Source organism: Oncorhynchus nerka, linkage group LG27, assembly GCF_034236695.1.
Source record: "Oncorhynchus nerka isolate Pitt River linkage group LG27, Oner_Uvic_2.0, whole genome shotgun sequence".
Lineage (NCBI taxonomy): Eukaryota > Metazoa > Chordata > Actinopteri > Salmoniformes > Salmonidae > Oncorhynchus > Oncorhynchus nerka.
Window position 1 is genome coordinate 50,400,905 of NC_088422.1, and position 22,377 is coordinate 50,423,281.

General features: G+C 41.9%; 1 protein-coding gene across 9 annotated transcripts in view; it reads left to right on the forward strand.

The window, feature by feature from the left end:
* Positions 1-116: 116 nt before the first annotated feature.
* The window catches only part of LOC115111938 (SEC14-like protein 2), a 41,596-nt gene continuing 19,335 nt past the window's right edge, over positions 117-22,377 (forward strand). Inside the window, exons 1-7 of one of the 9 annotated variants that reach the window (XM_065011759.1) lie at positions 117-210; positions 763-842; positions 1,538-1,613; positions 12,299-12,342; positions 17,385-17,447; positions 17,640-17,828; positions 21,117-21,212. In XM_065011759.1, the coding sequence (XP_064867831.1) occupies positions 132-210; positions 763-842; positions 1,538-1,613; positions 12,299-12,342; positions 17,385-17,447; positions 17,640-17,828; positions 21,117-21,212 (627 nt within the window). In that variant the 5' untranslated portion in view covers positions 117-131. Of the gene's footprint in view, positions 843-1,537; positions 1,614-12,298; positions 12,343-14,097; positions 14,812-17,384; positions 17,448-17,639; positions 17,829-21,116; positions 21,213-22,377 lie in introns of those variants that run through there. The other 8 variants (XM_029638493.2, XM_029638495.2, XM_029638496.2 and 5 more) reach the window with 8 other exon arrangements.

A 22,377-nucleotide genomic window follows, 5' to 3' on the forward strand; every position in this document is an offset into this window, starting at 1 on the left:
AGTTTTACTGTGTTGCATAAAAACAACTTGTGTTGGTATGTTTTATTGTTATTTTTGAATGAACCCACTGCGAAATGTGCTGGATCAGGTTGGGATACTGGCCCTTTAAATGGGCGTGTCCTCTCGTGTTTATGCTTTTTAGAGTTTCTAATCCCAGAGACGCAACTTCCCAAGACTTCCGGGAACGGTTGAGAAACAGACCAGTTTGGGGTATGAGAAGTCAATGATATAAATTAAATATTCTTCCTTAGCTGTTGATTTTCTCAAAATCTAAAGATACAACCTAGATTAGATCCGATGTCTTAAGTAGTTGGGCATGTTAGTACTCCAAGCTCGTGAAAGTGACAAACTGAAACGTTTTCATTTTCGTCAAAAACAACGTTATATCGACGAAGTGTCGTTGATTTGACGGCCTGCACATGCGTAGTTCGGCACGAGACGACTGTTGTTGACCATGGCCTGTTTCTACGCATGAGTTTAGTGAGCCAACGTCGCCATCACGTCGCCTACAAGTGTGGTCTGGGATTTATACTGAAGAAGCAGTTTTAGCCTATCTCCATAGTGTACTGTCTTTGATACGGTCATTGCTTTTTACGACTTGACTGACAGGGATGAAGAGGATAACATTGCCCTCGTAGAACAGCTTCACACAGTGGGATCAGTCCAGCGACGAGGGCAGAAAAGTGCGTGGCATCCTCTTCGGGTCTTCAACTGCCATTAACGGAATAAAAACTGCCATTGTATCTTGTTTTGCTTTAACAGACGTGATGAGTGGCAGGGTTGGCGACCTAAGTCCGAAGCAGGCTGAGGCATTGGAGGAGGTGAATTGCTGTACTGTACATGTCTGTATCTCTGTCGCATTTATTTATGTTTGACCTGACGATCCGACAGTCATTGATGCTTTTGGAACTTTGAACCTTCCTATCTTTTTCCACCACACGCATACAGACAGTGTTGTCTGCAATTAACGTTACAAGATATGATTATATGTAGAAACATGTCATGGCTACAATACGCTGTAACCTATTTATGAATTTTATCAAGCTTTTCCTTCTGAGGTTTCTCTGTAATACGGGTCGGTAAAATTGATAGGTGATGAAAATAATGGAACCACCTAACTGGGCCTATTATTATATGAATTATCATGTTATTAATAATGAATTATTTATGTAATTGCAATTTACTGTATAGAATTTAGTATATGTATCTCCCTTGAAAGGTTTGGTTCTAGTGTATGATTTTAGTTTAATTTCCTAAAATATATGACTATTTGAGATGTGAGTGGAAAAACGTATTGAACTTACTGTGACCAATGTGCTTTGTTTTTAGAGATTAACTTCCACATAGAAGTCTGAAGCTTTCATGTGGCTTATAACAATTAATTTCACATGCTTGCTTCCATTTTTACCACTAAACCCATATGTGCATCCTCACTAATACATCTATACCCCTTTTGGCCCTCTCGCTCTCTTTCTCTTTCTCTCGCTGCCCCCCTTTCTCTGTCTCTCTCTGCCACCCGGTTTTTATCCTTGGGCAGTTTCGAGAGAGGATTCAGGATGTTCTTCCACTACTTCCTGCTCAGCATGACCACTTCCTGTTGCGCTGGCTCAGAGGTAAGGCAGACTAATTAACCGCCTGTTGCTTCACCACGGGGTGCTTGGAACTGGAATGATCTGTTCTGATAGGAGAGCTGGCTGGCGTTAAGACCATGCCTGGGTATGGTCAGACTCTCCAGTCCAGTCTAGCTCGGCTAGATAGGCTTCTGAAGACGGTGATTATCATCTTTGATGGATACGTTGTTACACAGCAACAGATATTTCAGCTTCAACCGAACAATTCAACAGTTAAATAGAAATAGAGAAGTTATCAACTGGTTTTGGAATGGTTACTGACCATGAGAAAAGTTACAACACCTGCGTAGCTACAGTAAATGCTTTCAGTTGTGTGCGGTTGGGGGTGGAAGGTGTTTGTAAGGTTTGAGAGAGAGGGCTATCTTTATAACTGGTATATAACTAATAACTTTTGAATACTTGGCTAATAGCTGGTTAACATGGACATGAACAGTGTTAGAGCTTTCGTTTAAATTCTTCACACGGTTGCAAATGACAGTTACAGGGCCTGCGAGAAAGAGAGAGGTCTTTGGTCTAGCGTTGATTAGTGGAGTGACAGGTTGTAGTAACACAGCGAGTGAGAGGCAGGCGTTGTAAAGAATGGCTTGTTCTACATTGGAATAGATTGGACTCACGTAGGCTCTCTGAATCCTTATAATCTAGGACTAATCTAGGGCTAATTGCATTAAACCTGTAAAACAGTGACTCATGCATTATTAGTTATGGCAGCTTAACATACGCTTAGCCCTTCCACTGATGGTCTGTGTCTTTCAGGTTTTCATCTATAACTCTTCCTATTTCATCTGAAATTAGAAAGAGCTTGTTACTATGTGTTGATCCTTGGCAGATCATAAAGATCTAGTCTAATAATCAGAGCTGTACTCACTGCATAGATTTTTTAATTTTTTATTTGACCTTTATTTAACCAGGCAAGTCAGTTAAGAACAAATTCTTATTTTCAATAACGGCCCTGTCTGTTCAGGGGCAGAACCTTGTCAGCTCGGGGGTTTGAACTTGCAACCTTCCGGTTCCTAGTCCAACTCTCTAACCACTAGGCTACCCTGCCGCCCCAAGAAATGTATAGAAATGTATTGGTCTTAATGGTCGACTTTGGGCAAAAGCACAAAAATAACGGCTTTAAACTGTATAACTGATCAATGCACCATCATATCAGGTAATTTATTGCTTATAAACCAAACATATTTATGAATAAGATATTTGGGGGGGGGGGGCATAGCGCAGTGGAGTAGAATTCTATTGGCAGAGGGAGCCCAAGAGTGTTCTTTCAACCACATGATCGGTCTTTCACCCACATGAGCGGTCTTTCACCCACAAGTGACTGCGCTTTTCAGATCAGATCAGAGCGCATTTGTTGTTCTTTGCTAGTTAGCGAGTTATTAGTCCAGTTATAGATAGGTATAGGTCAACAATGGGGAGTTCCTGCTACAATTTACAGTCACCTATTTGGCCCAGTTACAGAACAAGTAAGTCATTAATTAATGTCAAGCCCATCATAATGTAAAAAACATTTTTTTAAATGCAATGTAGGCCTACATTGAACACCTCATACAGTATAGTCTACTGTAGGCTATATCATAGAAATTAAAACCTATTTCCATGTGAAATTTTATGGGATTTGCTTAATTGGTTTTGTTGGTAGGCCTACATTATGTTCAAATAGCAACAATACGGGCCTCCTGAGTGGTTCAGCGGTTTAAGGCACTGCATTGCAGTGAGGTGTCACTACAACCCCGGGTTCGATCCCAGGCGGTGTCACAGCCGGCCGTGACCGGTAGACCCATGAGGCGGCGTACAATTGGCCCAGCATCGTCCGGGTTAAGGGAGGGTTTCACCGGCCGGGATTTCCTTGTCCCGTCGCGCTCTAATGACTCCTTGTGGCGGGCCGGCACCTGCAAGCTGACTTCGGTTGCCAGCTGGACGGTGTTCCCTCCGACACATTGGTGCGGCTGGCTTCCGGGTTAAGCAAGCACTGTGTCAGAAGCAGTGTAGCTTGGCAGGGTCATGTTTCGGAGGACGCATGGCTCTCGATCTTCGCTTCTCCCGAGTCCGTAGGGGAGTTGCAGCGATGAGACACAAAATTGGGGAGAAAAATGGCTAAAAGTACAAATATAATATATATATATTGACTATTGGCTCCTGTCTAAAACTGTAAGGGTACAGACTCCGTGTTCACTGTGCACAAAATTCTCACAATGTTCAGGTTTTCACTCACAAGACCAAAAATTTGCTTAGTGTCCCAAAATAATTAGTGGATTCGGCTTTTTCAGCCACACCCGTTGCTGACAGGTGTTTAAAATCGAGCACACAGCCATGCAATCTCCATAGCCAAACATTGGTAGTAGAATGGCCTTACTGAAGAGCTCAGTGACTTTTTTTTTTTTTTTTTGAATTTTACCCCTTTTTTCTCCCCAATTTCGTGGTATCCAATTGTTATAGTAGCTACTATCTTGTCTCATCACTACAACTCCCGTACGGGCTCGGGAGAGACGAAGGTTGAAAGTCATGCGTCCCAACCAGCCGTACTGCTTCTTAACACAGCGCGCATCCAACCCGGAAGCCAGCCGCACCAATGTGTCGGAGGGTACACTGCGCCCGGCCCGCCACAGGAGTTGCTGGTGCGCGATGAGACAAGGACATCCCTACCGACCAAGCCCTCCCTAACCCGGACGACGCTAGGCCAATTGTGCGTCGCCCCACAGACCTCCCGGTCGCAGCCGGTTACGACAGAGCCTGGGAGCAAACCCAGGGAATTCTGATGGCACCGCTGGCACTGCAGTACAGTGCCCTTAACCACTGTGCCACCCGGGAGGCCTCAGTGACTTCCAATGCGGCACCATCATAGGAGTCCACCTTTCCAACAAGTCAGTCCGTCAAATTTCTGCTGTGCTAGAGCTTCCCTGTTATTTTGAAATGGAAACGTCTAGGAGCAACAATAGCTCAGCTGCGAAGTGGTAGGCCACACAAGCTCACAGAACGGGACCGCTGAGTGCTGAAGCATGTAGTGCGTAACAATCATCTGTCCTCAGTTACAACACTCACTACCGAGTTCCAAACTGCCTCTGGAAGCAATGTCAGCACAAGAACTGTTCGTCGGGAGCTTCATGAAATGTGTTTTCATTGCCGGGCATCCGCACACAAGCCTAAGATCACCATGCGCGTCTGCTGGAGTGGGGTAAAGCTCGCCGCCATTGGACTTTGGAGCAGTGGAAACGTGTTTTCTTTGTGAACAATCACGCTTCACCATCTGGCAGTCCGATGGACGAATCTGGGTTTGGAGGATGTCAGGAGAACGCTACCTGCCCCAATGCATAGTGCGAACTGTAAAGTTTGGTGGAGGAGGAATAATGGTCTGAGGCTTTTTCATGGTTTGGGCTAGGCCTGTTAGTTCCAGCGAGGGGAAATCTTAACACTACAGCATACAATGACATTCTAAATGATTCTGTGCTTCCAACTTTGTGGCAACAGTTTGGGGAAGGCCCATTCCTGTTTCAGTATGATAATGCCTTCGTGCGCAAAGCGAGGTCCATACAGAAATGGTTTGTCGAGATTGGTGTGGAACAACTTGACTGGCCTGCACAGTGCCCTGACCTCAACCCCATCGAACACCTTTGGGATGAATAGGAACGCTGACTGCGAGCCAGGCCTAATCGCCAAACATCAGTGCCCGACCTCACTAATTATCTTGTGGCTGAATGGATTTCTGTTTTTTATTTTTAATACATTTGCCAAAATTTCTAAAAACCTGTTTTTGCTTTGTCATTATGGGGTAGTGTGTGTAGATTGATGAGGGGGGAAAAAAAAACAATTTGAACCATTTTTGAATCAGGCTGTAACGTAACAAATTGAAAAAAGTCAAGGGGTCTGAATACTTTTCAAATGCACTGTATATTATTTGTATATATAAAGACCAGATTAAATTAAGAACAGTCTGATGGGTGACAATATTATCACTTGTGAATTATGTATTATCACTTGTGAATGATGCCCAGCATGTGAAGTAAGGCAAGAAACAGCACATACGTATTTTTGCGCAACTTTTTCTAGTCATAGTCGCACACATCATGTAACCTAGCCCATAGGCCTATGTTTTGATAAGGTTTGTATCACAACTAAAGTGGCCAAATAACTCCAAATGTAACATATAGACCTAGGACCCCTGGAACACGGTTAGAGAGCACATTGAAAGATGTCATTGCGCAATCGCATGTGAAAACAGAATTTTGACTGGCCACTATTTAAAGAGGATCCGAGCTTTCTTGTGCTGCTATATGTATTACTCAATTCTTAATGTTGCTAAATTCTTAAATTAAGCACAATAATCCACTTTACAACATGGCATACAAAGGCACGTGAGTTTCAAGTTTGGGGAGGCACATTTTCACCATAAAAATGCACCTTTATAAGAAAGCATTCCATGCATCATCACATTTGCAAACTTATGTAAGATTGCCTACTATTCGTAATGTGATGAGTAGATTGAATAGTCATAATTTTGGCTACAAATATAACTCAATCACTGTTCGCAAAAAAAGACTGTTCACTGCATGGCTGAGCAACTATAGCATAGAGAAGGCCTAGGCTAATTCCGTTTCTTCTTTCTTCGCATGGGAAAAAAATGTGGTATTTTATAAACACATTTCATGTAATTCTACTATACTTTATATGACTGGAGACATTAGCAGAATCACAAGCATTTCGCTACACTCGCTACAAGCATTTCGCTATACTCGCATTAACATCTTCTAACCATGTGTATGTGACAAATAAAATTAGATTTGATTTGATTTTTAATACGACAAATTACAGGGTAGCCGACTGCTGACACTGACAAACAGATACATAAAAACAACAATGCTCATATAATAGGCCTACGAGAAGGGGAGATGCAAATAAACTGGTGGACAAAATGATTGTAAAAAAAACTAGTAGCACTGACCCAACAATTATAAATAGTGAATTTGCGCAGTTCGCACTCACTGGGGATATTACAGATGCTCTCCGCTGGTGCCAATAAGAGAGGCTATACTGTTGTTTGCTCAATTAAGTTGAGAATTTTGATAATTTAAAGACAGATTAGTCTTTTTCATTGTATTTTCTTTACAGCAATAACAGACAGTTGCAACTCAACAATAATCTGCCCAAATTGCGAGCGCTGCTTTTCCTTCCGACTGTAGGCAATACAATTTAAAACCATCCACAATAAAAACATTTTTTTAAATGAGCTAATGATCCTCTGTGGCCAAATCATGCTTTAGTATCCTATTTAGAATTATTTTATTTATTTCTGTATAGACAGGAGTAGGCTAATAACGCTATATAATTTCAGAAATATAATTCCATTTACTTTAGGAAAAGCTTTCCCTTGCCTTATGGATGTGCTGCCTATGCTTGCATATTAAAAAACGTAACTGCACGTAACCTCCATTCACTATTCAAGTGCAGGCTAAGGATAACGTTTTTTTTGTGGGCCATTCTAAATCAAAAAGAATTTCACCCATAGACTATATTTAAAGACCAGATTAAATTAAGAATAGTCTAATGGGTGAGAATATTATCAAGTACTGATGAATGCCAGACTGATGAAGTGTGTGCAGCCTGCACAAGAAGCATTACTTTTTTCAAAGTCGCATCATGCAGCCTTAGAATGTAATAAAAATCTAAACATATAGCCTAACATTTGTATCACACCTAATGTAGTGTAAATAACACTAAATTAAGCATATAGGAGGGCCGGTTTCTTTGTTAACACAGACTTTCCTCGGAAATCCTTTGGAGAAAATATCCTTTATTTTATTTAGCTGTGTTTATTGTATTCTTCATACAATAAAATACTATACAATAATGCCACAGAATTCTAAGCAAATCTTGTCTGCTAAATTAACTAGTGTAGCCCACAGCCCTATGGCATAGCCAGATCAGGGCCTAGCATAAGGACAACTCGGAATATGCTATTTTGTTCCAGTGAAATAGGCAACATTTTCTTCAGATCATGTTTATTTATACCTGTCTAAAATAAATAATGGATTTATTGTGATGGTGTAGGCTATATTAAATTGATTTATTATACTTTTTAAAATGTAGATGATCCAATAGCTTTGCATCAGTGGCTTGTAGGCTATGCGTGGAAGCCAGGAAATGCTAGACATGTTTATGTTAATTAACGGTCAATTACCGTGAGACCGACAATTATTTGCATGATAATCACCGGCTGACAAAATTTCATGACCGCCGCAGCCCTAGCACTGACCCACCCCATTTCTGTTTGAAATTTGAGAAAAGCGGAGTTGACCTTCAATTGGTTAGACTGAGTCGACATGTTTGAATTTGGCAACCATCCTCTCAGTGTAGAGAGGGTGAATGAATGGGCTGCTCCCGGTTAAATTGTGCATAACAACAACAACAAAAACTCTTAAATGGTTAAACTAGTGGAAAATATATGTGATTATTGTACAAATCTGTGAGTTTGCTTAATTTACTATTATCCTAAATTAAAATATATAATTATTTTGGCCATATTTAATAAGTTTATTTTACGCTACTTTCCTTGATGTGGACAGTATGTGTCACTACATTACACAAGCTCATGTTTTGACCATATCGGTTTGGGAGGATTTAGACATCCTTTTTTACCTCAGATTGGTGATGTTAGTAGAAAAGTTTATAGTCAGCACGATGACACAAGATGAAATGCTTAAAACAGATCAATATATTTGGTTTTGTACTGTTGATTTTGTCATACATGCTGGGGGTTGCAGGACATTTTCGAACTCAAATGGCACGTAGAAATCGGGGTGGTCTCTATAAATGTCGCTGGCCTCACACCAATACACAGATTTGAGAATCAAACTATCTCTCAAATAACAGCCAGCCCTAGTCAGTGTTGATATCCTATGTCGGGTCGTGATGTGATTCATTGAAGTTAAATAACAAAGCAACTTATTTTTTCCTTCCCCATTTCAACAGCCTCTCAGAATCTCCATCTGAGATTCCACTGCCTTCAGCAAATTATCTTCTAACCACTGATGTAAAAAAATATTCTCTGATTCAGTGTCCTTTGAATAGTGTTAGTTTAAACAGCGCATACAACCCAAATGTTTGCCCTCTCTCTATTGATTTCAATGTGATATCGATATAAGTGAATAACAAAATAGTGTTGCGTTTACCTTTCCGCGTTGGCAACCCACTTGAAACAAAATGCAACAATCCAAAATGTAGCTGGCTGTCTTCTACAAGGTGCCCTCTAAGCGGTGATATACATTTTATTCCCATATTCTGTGTTTTTTCAGTAGTGTTAGTTTGAACAGGATGTGCAAACTGACTCCACCCATATTGTTCTATTGATTTCAACGCAATATCAATATTAGTAATTGACAAATCAGTGTTGCGTTTCATTTTGGCGACCCCAAATGAAAATGTACCACTCAAAAATGTAGCTGACTGTCTTTAGTAAGTTGTCATCTAACCAGTGATGGTAACAATATTTCCAATTTCTGTACCAGGATATATTATCCAAAAACCTGGTTGCCCCTGACAGAAGACTGAAAGTTGGCCTCAAGTGGATCTTCCAGTAAGACAATAACCCCAAGCACACATCCAAAGTCTTAGTTTTAGTTTTAGGGACTCCTGAGAAAACCAGCAAAACAGGCTGTCCGTCGTGTGAAACAGTAGATGTAAAGAATCTACCTAGCTAAAGCATTTACTGCAAATTGAATGTACAATTGTGTAAGCTTGCCTTGCAATGCAGCTGAAGTAACATAGCTAACTATGTATTTGCTTATTGTGTAGTGGAGGATACAAATAACTGTATGCCTATGGATGTGTAGCTAGCTACAGTGTGTAGCAGATCTGTGTATGGACCCTAAAACGTTAGGTTCTGAACTAATATTTATTCCAATCTATGAACCTCAGCTATCATAGTTGTTGTATCAAATTCAAGTCTGAATGACATTAATGAAGCCTATGTGTAACCGGTGTGAAATGGCTAGCTAGTTAGCGGGGTACGCGCTAATAGCGTTTCAATCGGTGACGTCACTCGTTCTGAGACATTTACATTTACATTTAAGTCATTTAGCAGACGCTCTTATCCAGAGCGACTTACAAATTGGTGCGTTCACCTTAAGACATCCAGTGGAACAGCCACTTTACAATAGTGCATCTAAATCTTTTAAGGGGGGTGAGAAGGATTACTTTATCCTATCCTAGGTATTCCTGAAAGAGGTGAGGTTTCAGGTGTCTCCGGAAGGTGGTGATTGACTCCGCTGTCCTGGCGTCGTGAGGGAGTTTGTTCCACCATTGGGGGGCCAGAGCAGCGAACAGTTTTGACTGGGCTGCGCGGGAACTGTACTTCCTCAGTGGTAGGGAGGCGAGCAGGCCAGAGGTGGATGAACGCAGTGCCCTTGTTTGGGTGTAGGGCCTGATCAGAGCCTGGAGGTACTGAGGTGCCGTTCCCCTCACAGCTCCGTAGGCAAGCACCATGGTCTTGTAGCGGATGCGAGCTTCAACTGGAAGCCAGTGGAGAGAGCGGAGGAGCGGGGTGACGTGAGAGAACTTGGGAAGGTTGAACACCAGACGGGCTGCGGCGTTCTGGATGAGTTGTAGGGGTTTAATGGCACAGGCAGGGAGCCCAGCCAACAGCGAGTTGCAGTAATCCAGACGGGAGATGACAAGTGCCTGGATTAGGACCTGCGCTGCTTCCTGTGTGAGGCAGGGTCGTACTCTGCGGATGTTGTAGAGCATGAACCTACAAGAACGGGCCACCGCCTTGATGTTAGTTGAGAACGACAGGGTGTTGTCCAGGATCACGCCAAGGTTCTTAGCGCTCTGGGAGGAGGACACAATGGAGTTGTCAACCGTGATGGCGAGATCATGGAACGGGCAGTCCTTCCCGGGAGGAAGAGCAGCTCCGTCTTGCCGAGGTTCAGCTTGAGGTGGTGATCCGTCATCCACACTGATATGTCTGCCAGACATGCAGAGATGCGATTCGCCACCTGGTCATCAGAAGGGGGAAAGGAGAAGATTAATTGTGTTTCGTCTGCATAGCAATGATAGGAGAGACCATGTGAGGTTATGACAGAGCCAAGTGACTTGGTGTATAGCGAGAATAGGAGAGGGCCTAGAACAGAGCCCTGGGGGACGCCAGTGGTGAGAGCGCGTGGTGAGGAGACAGATTCTCGCCACGCCACCTGGTAGGAGCGACCTGTCAGGTAGGACGCAATCCAAGCGTGGGCCGCGCCGGAGATGCCCAACTCGGAGAGGGTGGAGAGGATGGGTGGAGGGTGGGAGACCTTGAAGTAGTTGTTACCCTTGCTCTGCAAGGCTGTGGCTTTTGTGGAGCGATGGGTAACGATGCTTCGAGGCTGGTTGTTGTTGATATGTGCAGAGGGTCCCTGATTCGAGCCCAGGTAGGGGCGAGGAGAGTGGCGCAAGCAAAACGGGCACAGTTTTAATCAGCAGAATCTCCTCTATGTAATTATGTAAGTCTGGGTAGCGAGTTCGTTTGTCATCAATCGCTAGACCAGAAATAGTCAGAAGTTTGTATTTTTCCCTACTTTTTCATTACGCAGACATTAGCACGGTTGACAGCATCGAGGTTACGGATGTTTACTTTCTACACAAGTTTTTTTTTCTTTCGGTTTCGTCCTATGAACAGACTGTAGTGGGAAAATAAAAAGGGTTACATTTTTTATGGAATTCTAAGCATCACTCCAGTCAAAACAGGCCCTGCGATTGTTTGATTCCATCAATTTGCTGTTCCAGTTTAGCCATCATTCTTAAGCTGTTTTTCAGCCTTGGGTGAATTTTTTAAGGACAGCGTAACTAACAAATTGTCAGCCAACATAACTTTGTAAGGTAACTTATTTGAAAAGCCATTACTTTATTACATTGAGTAGCAAGCTACCCCTTGGTCGTTAGGGCAAATCTGGTCTATAATAGGAGGGGGGTTTTGGGACAGAGCCACTGACTGACCACTGCTGTCAGCTGGCCACTTAATCACCTTAGCTATTAGAGTATTAGATAAGCTGCTTATAGTGTCCTCTCTCCCTTCTGGGTCAGTACCGTACGGTGGCTGCTACTATACAGGGGAAGTCTGATGTAAGGTGTTGACACACAGTGGAAGAAAGCTTCTCAGTCAGGCGACTGGCTGCTCTAATCTCCATAAAGAGCCCTAATGGAGGCTAGCTACAGTCTGTTGTTATGGTGAAACCACCAGCCCTACCCTGCTCATTTACTGACACCTGGAGTGAGGAAGAAATTAGTCATGTCCAGATTTATAGAGGGAGATTAAATAAAAATTGCACAGTCACATGGCTGACTGAAAAGAGTGCCATTTGGGACGCAGCCAGTGTCTCACCGGTCAGATGTAAAACTGGAGACTCTTCCTATGAATGAAAAGGGGACTTGGGGTCATTTCCTGCTTGTTTGCTTGTGGTTAGTTATCTAATGTTCATGTTTATAATGTTAGTTGTGGAGGACAAAATGCTCCATGTTTCTCAAATAGAATGTCCTTCATATGTTACATGTTAAATAACAGCATACACACAAACACAAAATCACTGTCAGCTCTGATCTATAACCATGGTGCCATGGATATTATTCACACCCACTCTCTCTCTCTCTCTCTCTCCATTTCTTCTCTCTTCTCTCTCCCCTTTTCTCTCCCCTCACAGCCAGGAACTTCAATGTCAATAAGTCAGAAGCCATGCTTCGAAAGGTAGGCTAACACTCCCCCTCTCCTTTCCTATGTTGCTATTGAAACATATATGACTAGTTCTGTTGTATATTTTCATTGCTGCCATTAGAGTACCCCTGGTGTGACCAACGGTTTATCTAGCCAGTAATCTGAAATACTGTGGGGAAAAGCATGTGGGAAATATCAGGAATGTAGCCTAACCACAATACAATACAGGCGCTTTCAAAGAGTGGATTGCGTCACATGAAAGTGCTGCTTAAAAAACTGAAATACATCCATCACATTCATTTGATTAAACACCTTTGCCAAGCCTACGAATGCTACTGTAGGGGAGAGTGGGGTAATTCATGCCAAAGGGCTAATTGAGCCACCCCTTGTTTCTAGGGAACACAACATTAATCATGTGACCAAATATTTAGGAAGAGGTCATAATTTAATGGCATCTGTGAAGGAAGAAACCACATAGAAGTGGTAAGCAAGTTAGGTCCAAAAAATGGATTTTCACAAAGTCCAATTCATTTGTTGTGTTATATGTTTCATGATGCTAATATCTAAACCAAGTAGATTGGTTTAAGACTGTTTTATACTTCAGTTGGGGTCCTAAATATAGCATGAGGTCCTAAACCTAATATGAAAATGCATCCTTGTAGCTGTGTGGGCTAATTTAGTCATAATGGTTTCTTTGGGGTAAATTGTGCCATTTGGCCAAGTTGAGCCAATGGCACAACATACCCCATACAAATGATGATTACATTTAGTCAGTTTTATGCATAATATGAATAGTATTTTTGCGATTTTTCATGCATTTGAACTCAATATATTGCATTTTTATTGTTACAGAGCCGACATTATCATGCCTCATGCATACAAATGTAAAACAAGCAGGGGTCGTCAACCTTTTTTTCCTGAATACAAAGTGTTGTGTTTGGGGAAAATCCAATACAACACATTACTGAGTACCACTCTCCATATTTTCCATATTGGTGGCAGCATCATGTTATGGGTATGCTTGTAATTGTTAAGGACTAGGGAGTTTTTCAGAATAAAAAAATAAGCATAATGGAGCTAAGCACAGGCAAAATACTAGAGAAAAAAACTGGTTCAGTCTGCTTTCCACCAGACACTGGGAGATGAATTCACCTTTCAACAGGACAATAACCTAAAATGGTTGTCTAGCAATGATCAACAACCAATTTGAGAGTGCTTGAAGAATTTTGACAAGAATAATCGGCAAATGTTGCCCAATCCAGGTGTGTAAAGCTCTTAGAGACTTACCCAGAAAGAGTCACAGCTATAATTGGTGCCAAAAAGTGCTGACTCAAGGATGTGAATACTAACACTAAGTTTTAGAACACCTACTCATTCAAGGGACTTTCTATATTTTTACTATTTTCTACATTGTAGAATAATAGTGAAGACATCAAAACTATGAAATAACACATATGGAATCATGTAGTAACCAAAAAAGTGTTAAACAAATCCAAATATATTTTATATTTGAGATTCTTCAAATAGCCCCCCTTTGCCTGGATGACAGGTTCTAACCACCGTGTCTTTGTGAGATGTGGTGTGGGTTAACGGATTATCTCCGCATGTGTATTTCCCACCGTAAAGCATGGATGAGGTGTTATGGTGTGGGGGTGCTTTGCTGGTGACACTGTCTGTGATTTATTTAGAATTCAAGGCACACTTAACCAGCATCACTACTACCGCATTCTGCAGTGATACGCCATCCCATCTGGTTTGGACTTAGTCCCACTATCATTTGTTTTTCAGACCCAACACACCTCCAGGCTGTGTAAGGGATATATACCAAGAAGGAGAGTGATGGAGTGCTGCATCAGATGATCTGGCCTCCACAATCCCCTGACCTCAACCAAATTTAGATAGTTTGGGATGAGTCGGATCGCAGATTGAAGGAAAAGAAGCCAACAAGTGCTCAGCATATGTGGGAACTCCTTCAAGACTGTTGGAAAAGCATTCCAGGTGAAGCTGGTTGAGAGAATGACAAGAGTGTGCAAAGCTGTCATCAAGGCAAAGGGTGGCTATTTGAAGAATCTCAAATATAAAATATATTTTGATTTGTTTAACACTGTTTTGGTTACTACATGATTCCATATGTGTTATTTTATAGTTTTGATGTTTTCTATTATTCTACAATGTAGAATATAGTAAAAATAAAGAAAACTCTTGAATGATTAGGTGTTCTAAAACTTTTGACCGGTAGTGTATGTAAATGAGATTATTCTGTATTTCTTTTTCAATACATTTTCAGGCTGTAACACAACAAATCTGGGAAAAGTTAAGGGGTATGAATACTTTCTGAAGGCACTGTATACGTTTTTTATCAACTGTAATAATCGAAAAGGCTGATGTCAGGAACTGATGTCAACACTCTTACTTTGAAAATACAGGCCCAGAGTAGTGCTGTATGCCGGGTTCAGAAGCCCTGGCCTATTTCTTAGTTCTGAGTGATTACTGCTTTATGAGGTTGGTTCAGTTTTGTTTTGATTATTAAAAAAATATCACGGCTTTCAAATATGAAAAAAAATGTGTGATGAAAATAATGATGTTACAATGATTTTAGAGCTTTTTAATGTACATTTCAAAGCCAACAATAGTGATCATTCAATTGCCAAAATATTGGACATTTTTCAGTTGTGTATATTACTTTATTTTTATTTGATGACTTTATTATTTTTCATTCCTTAAAGTAATAATCTCATCTCTGCTCAGGTAGTAGCCTTGCAGTCAACCATCCATCTAGCCAGGTCATCTATCGTTATGTGCTCCCCATACTGTACTGTCTTTAGTCATCCTATTTAGCTAACCTGCCTAAGTATGCTGCAGAGCTGTCTGACAAAATAAACTAAGCAAAAAAAGAAATGTCCTCTTACTGTCAACTGTGTTTATTTTCAGCAAACTTAACATCTGTAAAATTTTGGATGAACATAACAAGATTCAACAACTGAGACTAAAACTGAACAAGTTCCACACACATGTGACTAACATAAATGGAATAATGTGTCCCTGAACAAAGGGGGGTCAAAATAAAAAGTAACAGTCAGTATCTGGTGTGGCCACCAGCTGCATTAATTACTGCAGTGCATCTCCTCCTCATGGACTGCACCAGATTTGCCAGTTCTTGCTGTGAGATGTTCCCCCACTCTTCCTCCAAGGCACCTGCAGGTTCCCAGACATTTCTGGGGGGAATGGCACTAGCCCTCCCCCTCCGATCCAACAGGTCCCAGACGTGCTCAATGGGATTGAGATCCTGGCTCTTTGCTGGCCATGGCAGAACACTGACATTCCTATTTTGCAGGAAATCACGCACAGAACGAGCAGTATGGCTGGTGGCATTGTCATGTCAGGATCAGCCTGCAGGAAGGGTACCACATGAGGGAGAAGAATGTCTTCCCTGTAACGCACAGCATTGAGATTGCCTGCAATGACAACAAGCTCATTCCTTCGACGTTAAACGCGAGTCAGACCATGAGACAAAACCGCAACTCTTCAGTGAAGAGCTCTTTTTGCCAGTCCTATCTGGTCCAGCGACGGTGGGTTTGTGCCCATAGGGGACGTTGATGATGGTGATGTCTGGTGAGGACCAGACATCACCAACAGGCCTACAAGCCCTCAGTCCAGCCTCTCTCTGCCTTTTGCTGACAGTCTGAGCACTGATGGAGGGATTGTGCATTCCTGGTGTAACTTGGGCAGTTGTTGTTGCCATCCTGTACCTGTCCCGCAGGTGTGATGTTCAGATGTACCGATCCTGTGCAGGTGTTATTACACGTGGTCTGCCACTGCGAGGACGATCAGCTGTCCGGCCTGTATCCCTGTAGCGCTGCCTTAGGCGTCTCACAGTACGGACCTTGCTATTTATTTGCCCTGGCCACATCTGCAGTCCTCATGCCTCCTTGCATCATGCCTAAGGCACGTTCACGCAGACGTTCTTTTGGTGTTTTTCAAAGTCTGTAGAAAGGCCTCTTTTACTGTCCTAAGTTTTCATAACTGTGACCTTAATTGCCTACCCTCTGTAAGCTGTTGGTGTCATAACGACCGTTCCACAGGTGCATGTTCATTAATTGTTCATGGTTCATTGAACAAGCATGGGAAACAGTGTTTAAACCCTTTACAATGAAGATCTGTGAAGTTATTTGGATTTTTACTGATTATCTTTGAAAGACAGGGTCCTGAAAAAGGGACGTTTCTTTTTTTGCTCCTGTTTAATTTGACTAGTTCTTCAAAGTAGATAAGGCATACTTTTGCCAACTTTCTCCGTCCCTCTCGTTGTTTGTTGTCTACATTCCACCCTCATGCAGTAAATTTATTTTACCTAATTTAGCAGACGTAAAAGTGTATCCGTCCAGAGATCTGTATATAATGACGAGATGCTCATGTCTCCACGCTAACAATGGGAGTCGTTGTCCCAAAGGCAGGAAGGAAGGCAACAAGCTTAGTTCCAAAATAAGCCCATAGAATTTGTCAAGAATGAAGCTTCTCACTTTGCCTCTTCCTCTCTAATCCATCTGTCTGAGCCAGAAAAAACTTTCACTGTGGAATGTGGTCATTGTAGTTCATTACCGCATTTCTGCAGACTCCTACTAGGTTTAATATTTGTTTAATGAAAACTACAAGTCCCTTCAGCCCAGTGTCCACATGGTCCTTGACTTGATTTTTCTCGTGAATGGATCCATTTTTCTCTAGAGAAATGGCGCAATGGGCTCGCAAAACAACACATAACTAAATGGAATTCAAGTAATTGAACCAATGACGGTCAATTAGTTGTTTAATAACCCCTTAAATGACGAAAGGTCAGTTAATCGCTCAGCTCTATCATTTCCTGAAGTGTGTAGTGTATTATCCCCTTTATGCTGATGGGGTATTTATGCAGGTTATTGTCACACTGGCAGTCTAAACCTACTGATCCACTTAACGCACTATAGTCACTGTTCTCCTGACACAAACAGAGTGTTTGTGTGCGTGAGAGAGAGAGAGATATTTCAATCCATTACATGTAAAACTATTGGAGCCATTCATGTTCTGTCATGCTTTATTTCCAGCACCTTGACTTCAGGAAACACATGAAAGCAGACACAATCACCACAGAATGGCAGCCTCCAGAGGTATGACAGTCTGTTATCACACTTATTCAATTGACCTATTAGCAGAGTATATATTTTTTAATCTTTTTCGATTATTAAAATATCAAATAGGCCTAAATACTGAAATAGTTGAAATTTGACTGTATAATAGTGCCATGTTATTAGTCTGTTACCATGGTGTTAATAGTGTGTTTCCATTGCATTTGTGTCCAGGTTATTGAGAAGTACCTGTCTGGTGGGATGTGCGGGTTCGACCGGGAGGGAAGCCCCATCTGGTGGGATGTCATCGGCCCTGTGGACCCCAAGGGCCTCTTCCTGTCTGCCTCTAAACAGGACTTCATCAAGTCTAAGATCAGAGACTGTGAGATGCTGCAGAAGGAGTGTGACCTGCAGTCTGAGAGGGTATGGGGAGGTTTCATTCATATACATATAATTATTAGAATGGGGATTCCCGTTTAAATCAATGTTGCCACTATCTATGGTTTTCAGTACTATATGTGGAGGGTCAGGAGTTTTACATGAATATACAGTATGTTTGACAAGACCAGGAAAAACCCCTGGCACCAACCTTACTGAGATTCTATACCACTAATGAAGTGTTCCTGTAGAATCTTTGTCATCCTTGTTGAATACCCTACCTATGGTCACATATCTGACATACACTATATATAGACAATTAGGCTATTTCAGCCACACCCATTACTGACAGGTGTGTGAAATCGAGCACACAGTCATGCAATTTCCATAGACAAACATTGACAGTACAATGGCCTTACTGAAGAGCTCAGTGACTTTCAACGTGGCACCGTCATTGGATGGCTCCTTTACAACACGTCAGTTTGTCAAATTTCTTCCCTGCTAGAGCTGCCCCGGGCAACTGTAAGTGCTGTTATTGTGAAGTGGAAACGTCTTGGAGCAACAACGGCTCAGCCGTGAAGTGGTAGGCTACACAAGCTCACAGAACGGGGCCGCCGAGTGCTGAAGCACGTAACTCATAAAAATCGTCTGTCCTCTTTTGCAATACTCACTACCGAGTTCCAAACTGCCTCTGGAAGCAACGTCAGCACAATAACTGTTTGTAGGGAGCTTTATGAAATGGGTTTTCATGGCTGAGCAGCCACACACAAGCATAGGATCACCATGCGCAATGCCAAGCAGCGGCTGGAGTGGTGTAAAGCTCGCCGCCATTGGACTCTGGAGCAGTGGAAACACGTTCTCTGGAGTGATGAATAATGCTTCACCATCTGGCAGTCCGATGGACAAATCTGGGTTTGGCGGATGCCAGGAGAACGGTACCTGTCCGAATGCATAGTGCCAACTGTAAAGTTTGGTGGAGGAGGAATAATGGTCTGGGGCTTTTTGTCATGGTTCGGGCTAGGCCCCTTTGTTCCAGTTAAGGGATTTTTTTTACGCTACAGCATACAATGACATTCTAGACAAGTCTGTGCTTATAACTTTGTGCCATCAGTTTGGAGAAGGCCCTTTCCTGTTTCAGCATGACAATGCCCCCGTGCACAAAACATCTGATATATGGCTTTTTCTTTGCAACTCTGCCTAGAAGGCCAGTACCCTGGAGTCGCCTCTTCACTGTTGATGTTGAGACTGGTGTTTTGCGGGTACTATTTAATGAAGCTGCCAGTTGAGAACTTGTGAGGCGTCTGTTTCTCAAACTTGCTCAGTTGTGCACTGGGGCCTCCCATTCCTCTTTCTATTCTGATTAGAGCCAGTTTGCGCTGTTCTGAAGGGAGTAGTACATAGCGTTGAACAAGATCTTCAGTTTCTTGGCAATTTCTCACATGGAATAGCCTTCATTTCTCAGAACAAGTAGAAGAAAGTTATTTGTTTCTGGCCATTTTGAGCCTGTAATCAAACCCACAAATGCTGATGCTCCAGATACTGAACTAGTCTGAAGATGGCTAGTTTTATTGCTTCTTTAATCACTACAACAGTTTTCAGCTGGGCTAACATAATTGCAAAAGGGTTTTACATTTAAACTCAGTTTTTCACCATTCCTGACATTTAATCCTAGTAAACATTCCCTGTCTTAGGTCAGTTAGGATCACCACCTTATTTTCACAATGAGTATTTGGTAGAATTGTCTTTAAATTGTTTAACTTAGGTCAAACATTTTGGGGAGCCTTCCACAAGCTTCCCACAATAAGTTGGGTGAATTTTGGCACATTCCTCCTGACAGAGCTGGTGTAACTGAGACAGGTATGTAGGCCTCCTTGCTCGCACATGCTTTTTTTGTTCTGCCCACATATTTTCTATAGGATTGAGGTCAGAGCTGTCCTTAAGCCATTTTGCCACAACTTTGGAAGTATGCTTGGGGTCATGGTCCACTTGGAAGACCCATTTGCGACCAAGCTCTAACTTCCTGACTGATGAGATGCTGCTTCAATATATCCACATAATTTTGCTCCCTCATGATGCCATCTATTTTGTGAAGTGCACCAGTCCCTCTTGCAGCAAAGCATCCCCACAACATGATGCTGCCACCCCTGTGCTTCTCGGTTGGGATGGTACTCTTCGGCTTGCAAGCCTCTCCCTTTTTCTTCCAAATATAATGATTGTCATTATGGCCAAACAGCTCTATTTTTGTTTCATCAGACCAGAGGACATTTCTCCAAAAAGTACGATCTTTGTCCCCATGTGCAGTTGCAAACTGTAGTCTGGCTTTTTTATGGTGGTTTTGGACCAGTGGCTTCTTCCTTGCTGAGCGGCCTTTCAGGTTATGTCGATATAGATACTTTTGTACCGGTTTCCTCCAGCATCTTCCCAAGGTCCTTTGCTGTTGTTCTGGGATTGATTTGCTCTATTCGCACCAAAGTACGTATCTCTAGGAGACAGAACGCGTCTCCTTCCTGAGCGGTATGATGGCTGCGTGGTCCCACGGTGTTTATACTTGCATGCTATTGTTTGTACAGATGAACATGGTACCTTCAGGCGTTTGGAAATTGCTCCCAAGGATGATCCAGACTTGTGGAGGTCCACAATGTTTTTTCTGAGTTCTTGGCTCATTTCTTTTGTTTTCCCATGATGTCAAAGCAAAGAGGCACTGAGTTTGAAGGTAGGTCTTGAAATACATCCACAGGTACACCTCCAATTGACTCAAATTATGTCAATTAGCCTATCAGAAGCTTCTAAAGCCATGACATCCTTTTCTGGAATTTTCCAAGCTGTTTAAAGGCACAGTCAACTTAGTATTTGTAAACTTCTGACCCACTGGAATTGTGATACAGTGAATTACAAGTGAAATAATCTGACTTCTGACTTCAACTGTATATATATATATTTGTTTTATGTTTGTATTTGTTGGGATTTATATATTGTTTATTTGTATCTGTTGGGCTTTAGCTTAGGTTATCCTTTAGAGTCAAGTATATTTGTCTAGGCTCAGTTGTTCCTTGACTAGCACCATTCACTCTCGCTGTCGATGTTTCCAATTTTATACCTTCTAATAGTAACTGTATCCACTGGTGAATTGGGAGAGAGTGAGGTGATTGCCATCTAAGAGCCAACATCTTTTTTTGTCCATGTACTTTTGGTCATGTAGTGTACATTTATTAACACTTTTCCTCTCCCTTCCACTTTCTCACTCTGTTTTCTGCCTTCCTTCTCATCGCTCTCTCTCTTTTCCGCCCTCTCTCTTTGTCTCTCCATCTCCATCTGTCTCGCTCTCTCCTCCAGCTCGGGAGGCATGTGGAAGCCATCACTATGATCTATGACTGTGAGGGGCTGGGTCTCAAACATTTGTGGAAGCCTGCCATCGATACTTACGGAGAGGTATACTAAATGTCGTGTTTTTACTATCATGAAGTGAAGACTGATAGTTTTTATCAAAGATTCTCTGTAATTAGTTACTACGCGATCAACTGATTAATCACGTAACTAATTAATTAGGAAGTCGGGGCACCAAGGAAAAATTTTCAGATTACAAAGTTATCATTTCCTAAAATAACTTTTCAGATATTTTATCTGATCAATTAGTTTTTGAATGAATGAATGATTTACTTTACCTCACGTTAATCTCATTCCAAACGTCGTAAATTGTTGGTTATCTGCACGAACTCAGTCTTCACTATGAGTCATCCATACATCAATTGTCTTAAATAATTTATTTATTACTAACTAAATAATTCACAGAAATGCATAAACAAACAAACAAACAAGGTAAATGTAATGATAGGAAAATGCGCCCTAGTGGGCTAAACCAGCATGGCGGCTTGTTAGATAAAAGGGGAAGTGGGGGTTGACTAAGAAGTCACTACAAAGTGATAACTATAACAATTGAAATGCTAATCCTTTGCACATGAACGCTCACTCAGTCGGGAACAATTTCAATCAATATATATATTTACGCTCTGTGTCGTCTTGATCACTGGTGAAAAGTTCATTTATTTTGTAGCATTGTCCGTCTCTCTCCCTCTCTCTCTCGGTTGTGGTTAGAGGGGATTGTTCAGAGTGACATTCGTTATAAAATGGATGTTTCAGGTGGTTGTCGTTCTTCGCGCTCAATGATGCCGAATTCCTAGCTGCAGACTAGTAATCAATATCGAAGACTTGTTCTTATTCTGTCGGTATCGATGGTCTTAAGAGTTTAACCACGTGGTATGGTTAAAAGATTCAGCCTACAGTCTACAACCTTTGTTCCCCTCCTAATGGAGAAAAACATGGTCTGCAACCTTTAGCCATCTCGTAATTGAGGTAAGCTCGGTCTGCTGATCGAAAACCAGAGTGTTTTTTTTATTGGGAATGGCAGAAAAGGCTGTCCCAGGATGTCTGACCCTAACTGGGCTCAGGGGCGGTCCTCTGATTTAGTTCAAATCAAAAGGGAATTGTTTTTTTCTTCATTAAACAGTCCAAAATCATATTACACAATTATACAAACAGTATCATACGCACTCATTCATCTTATACAATAATTAGATGTAAACCTCATATCTGAGGC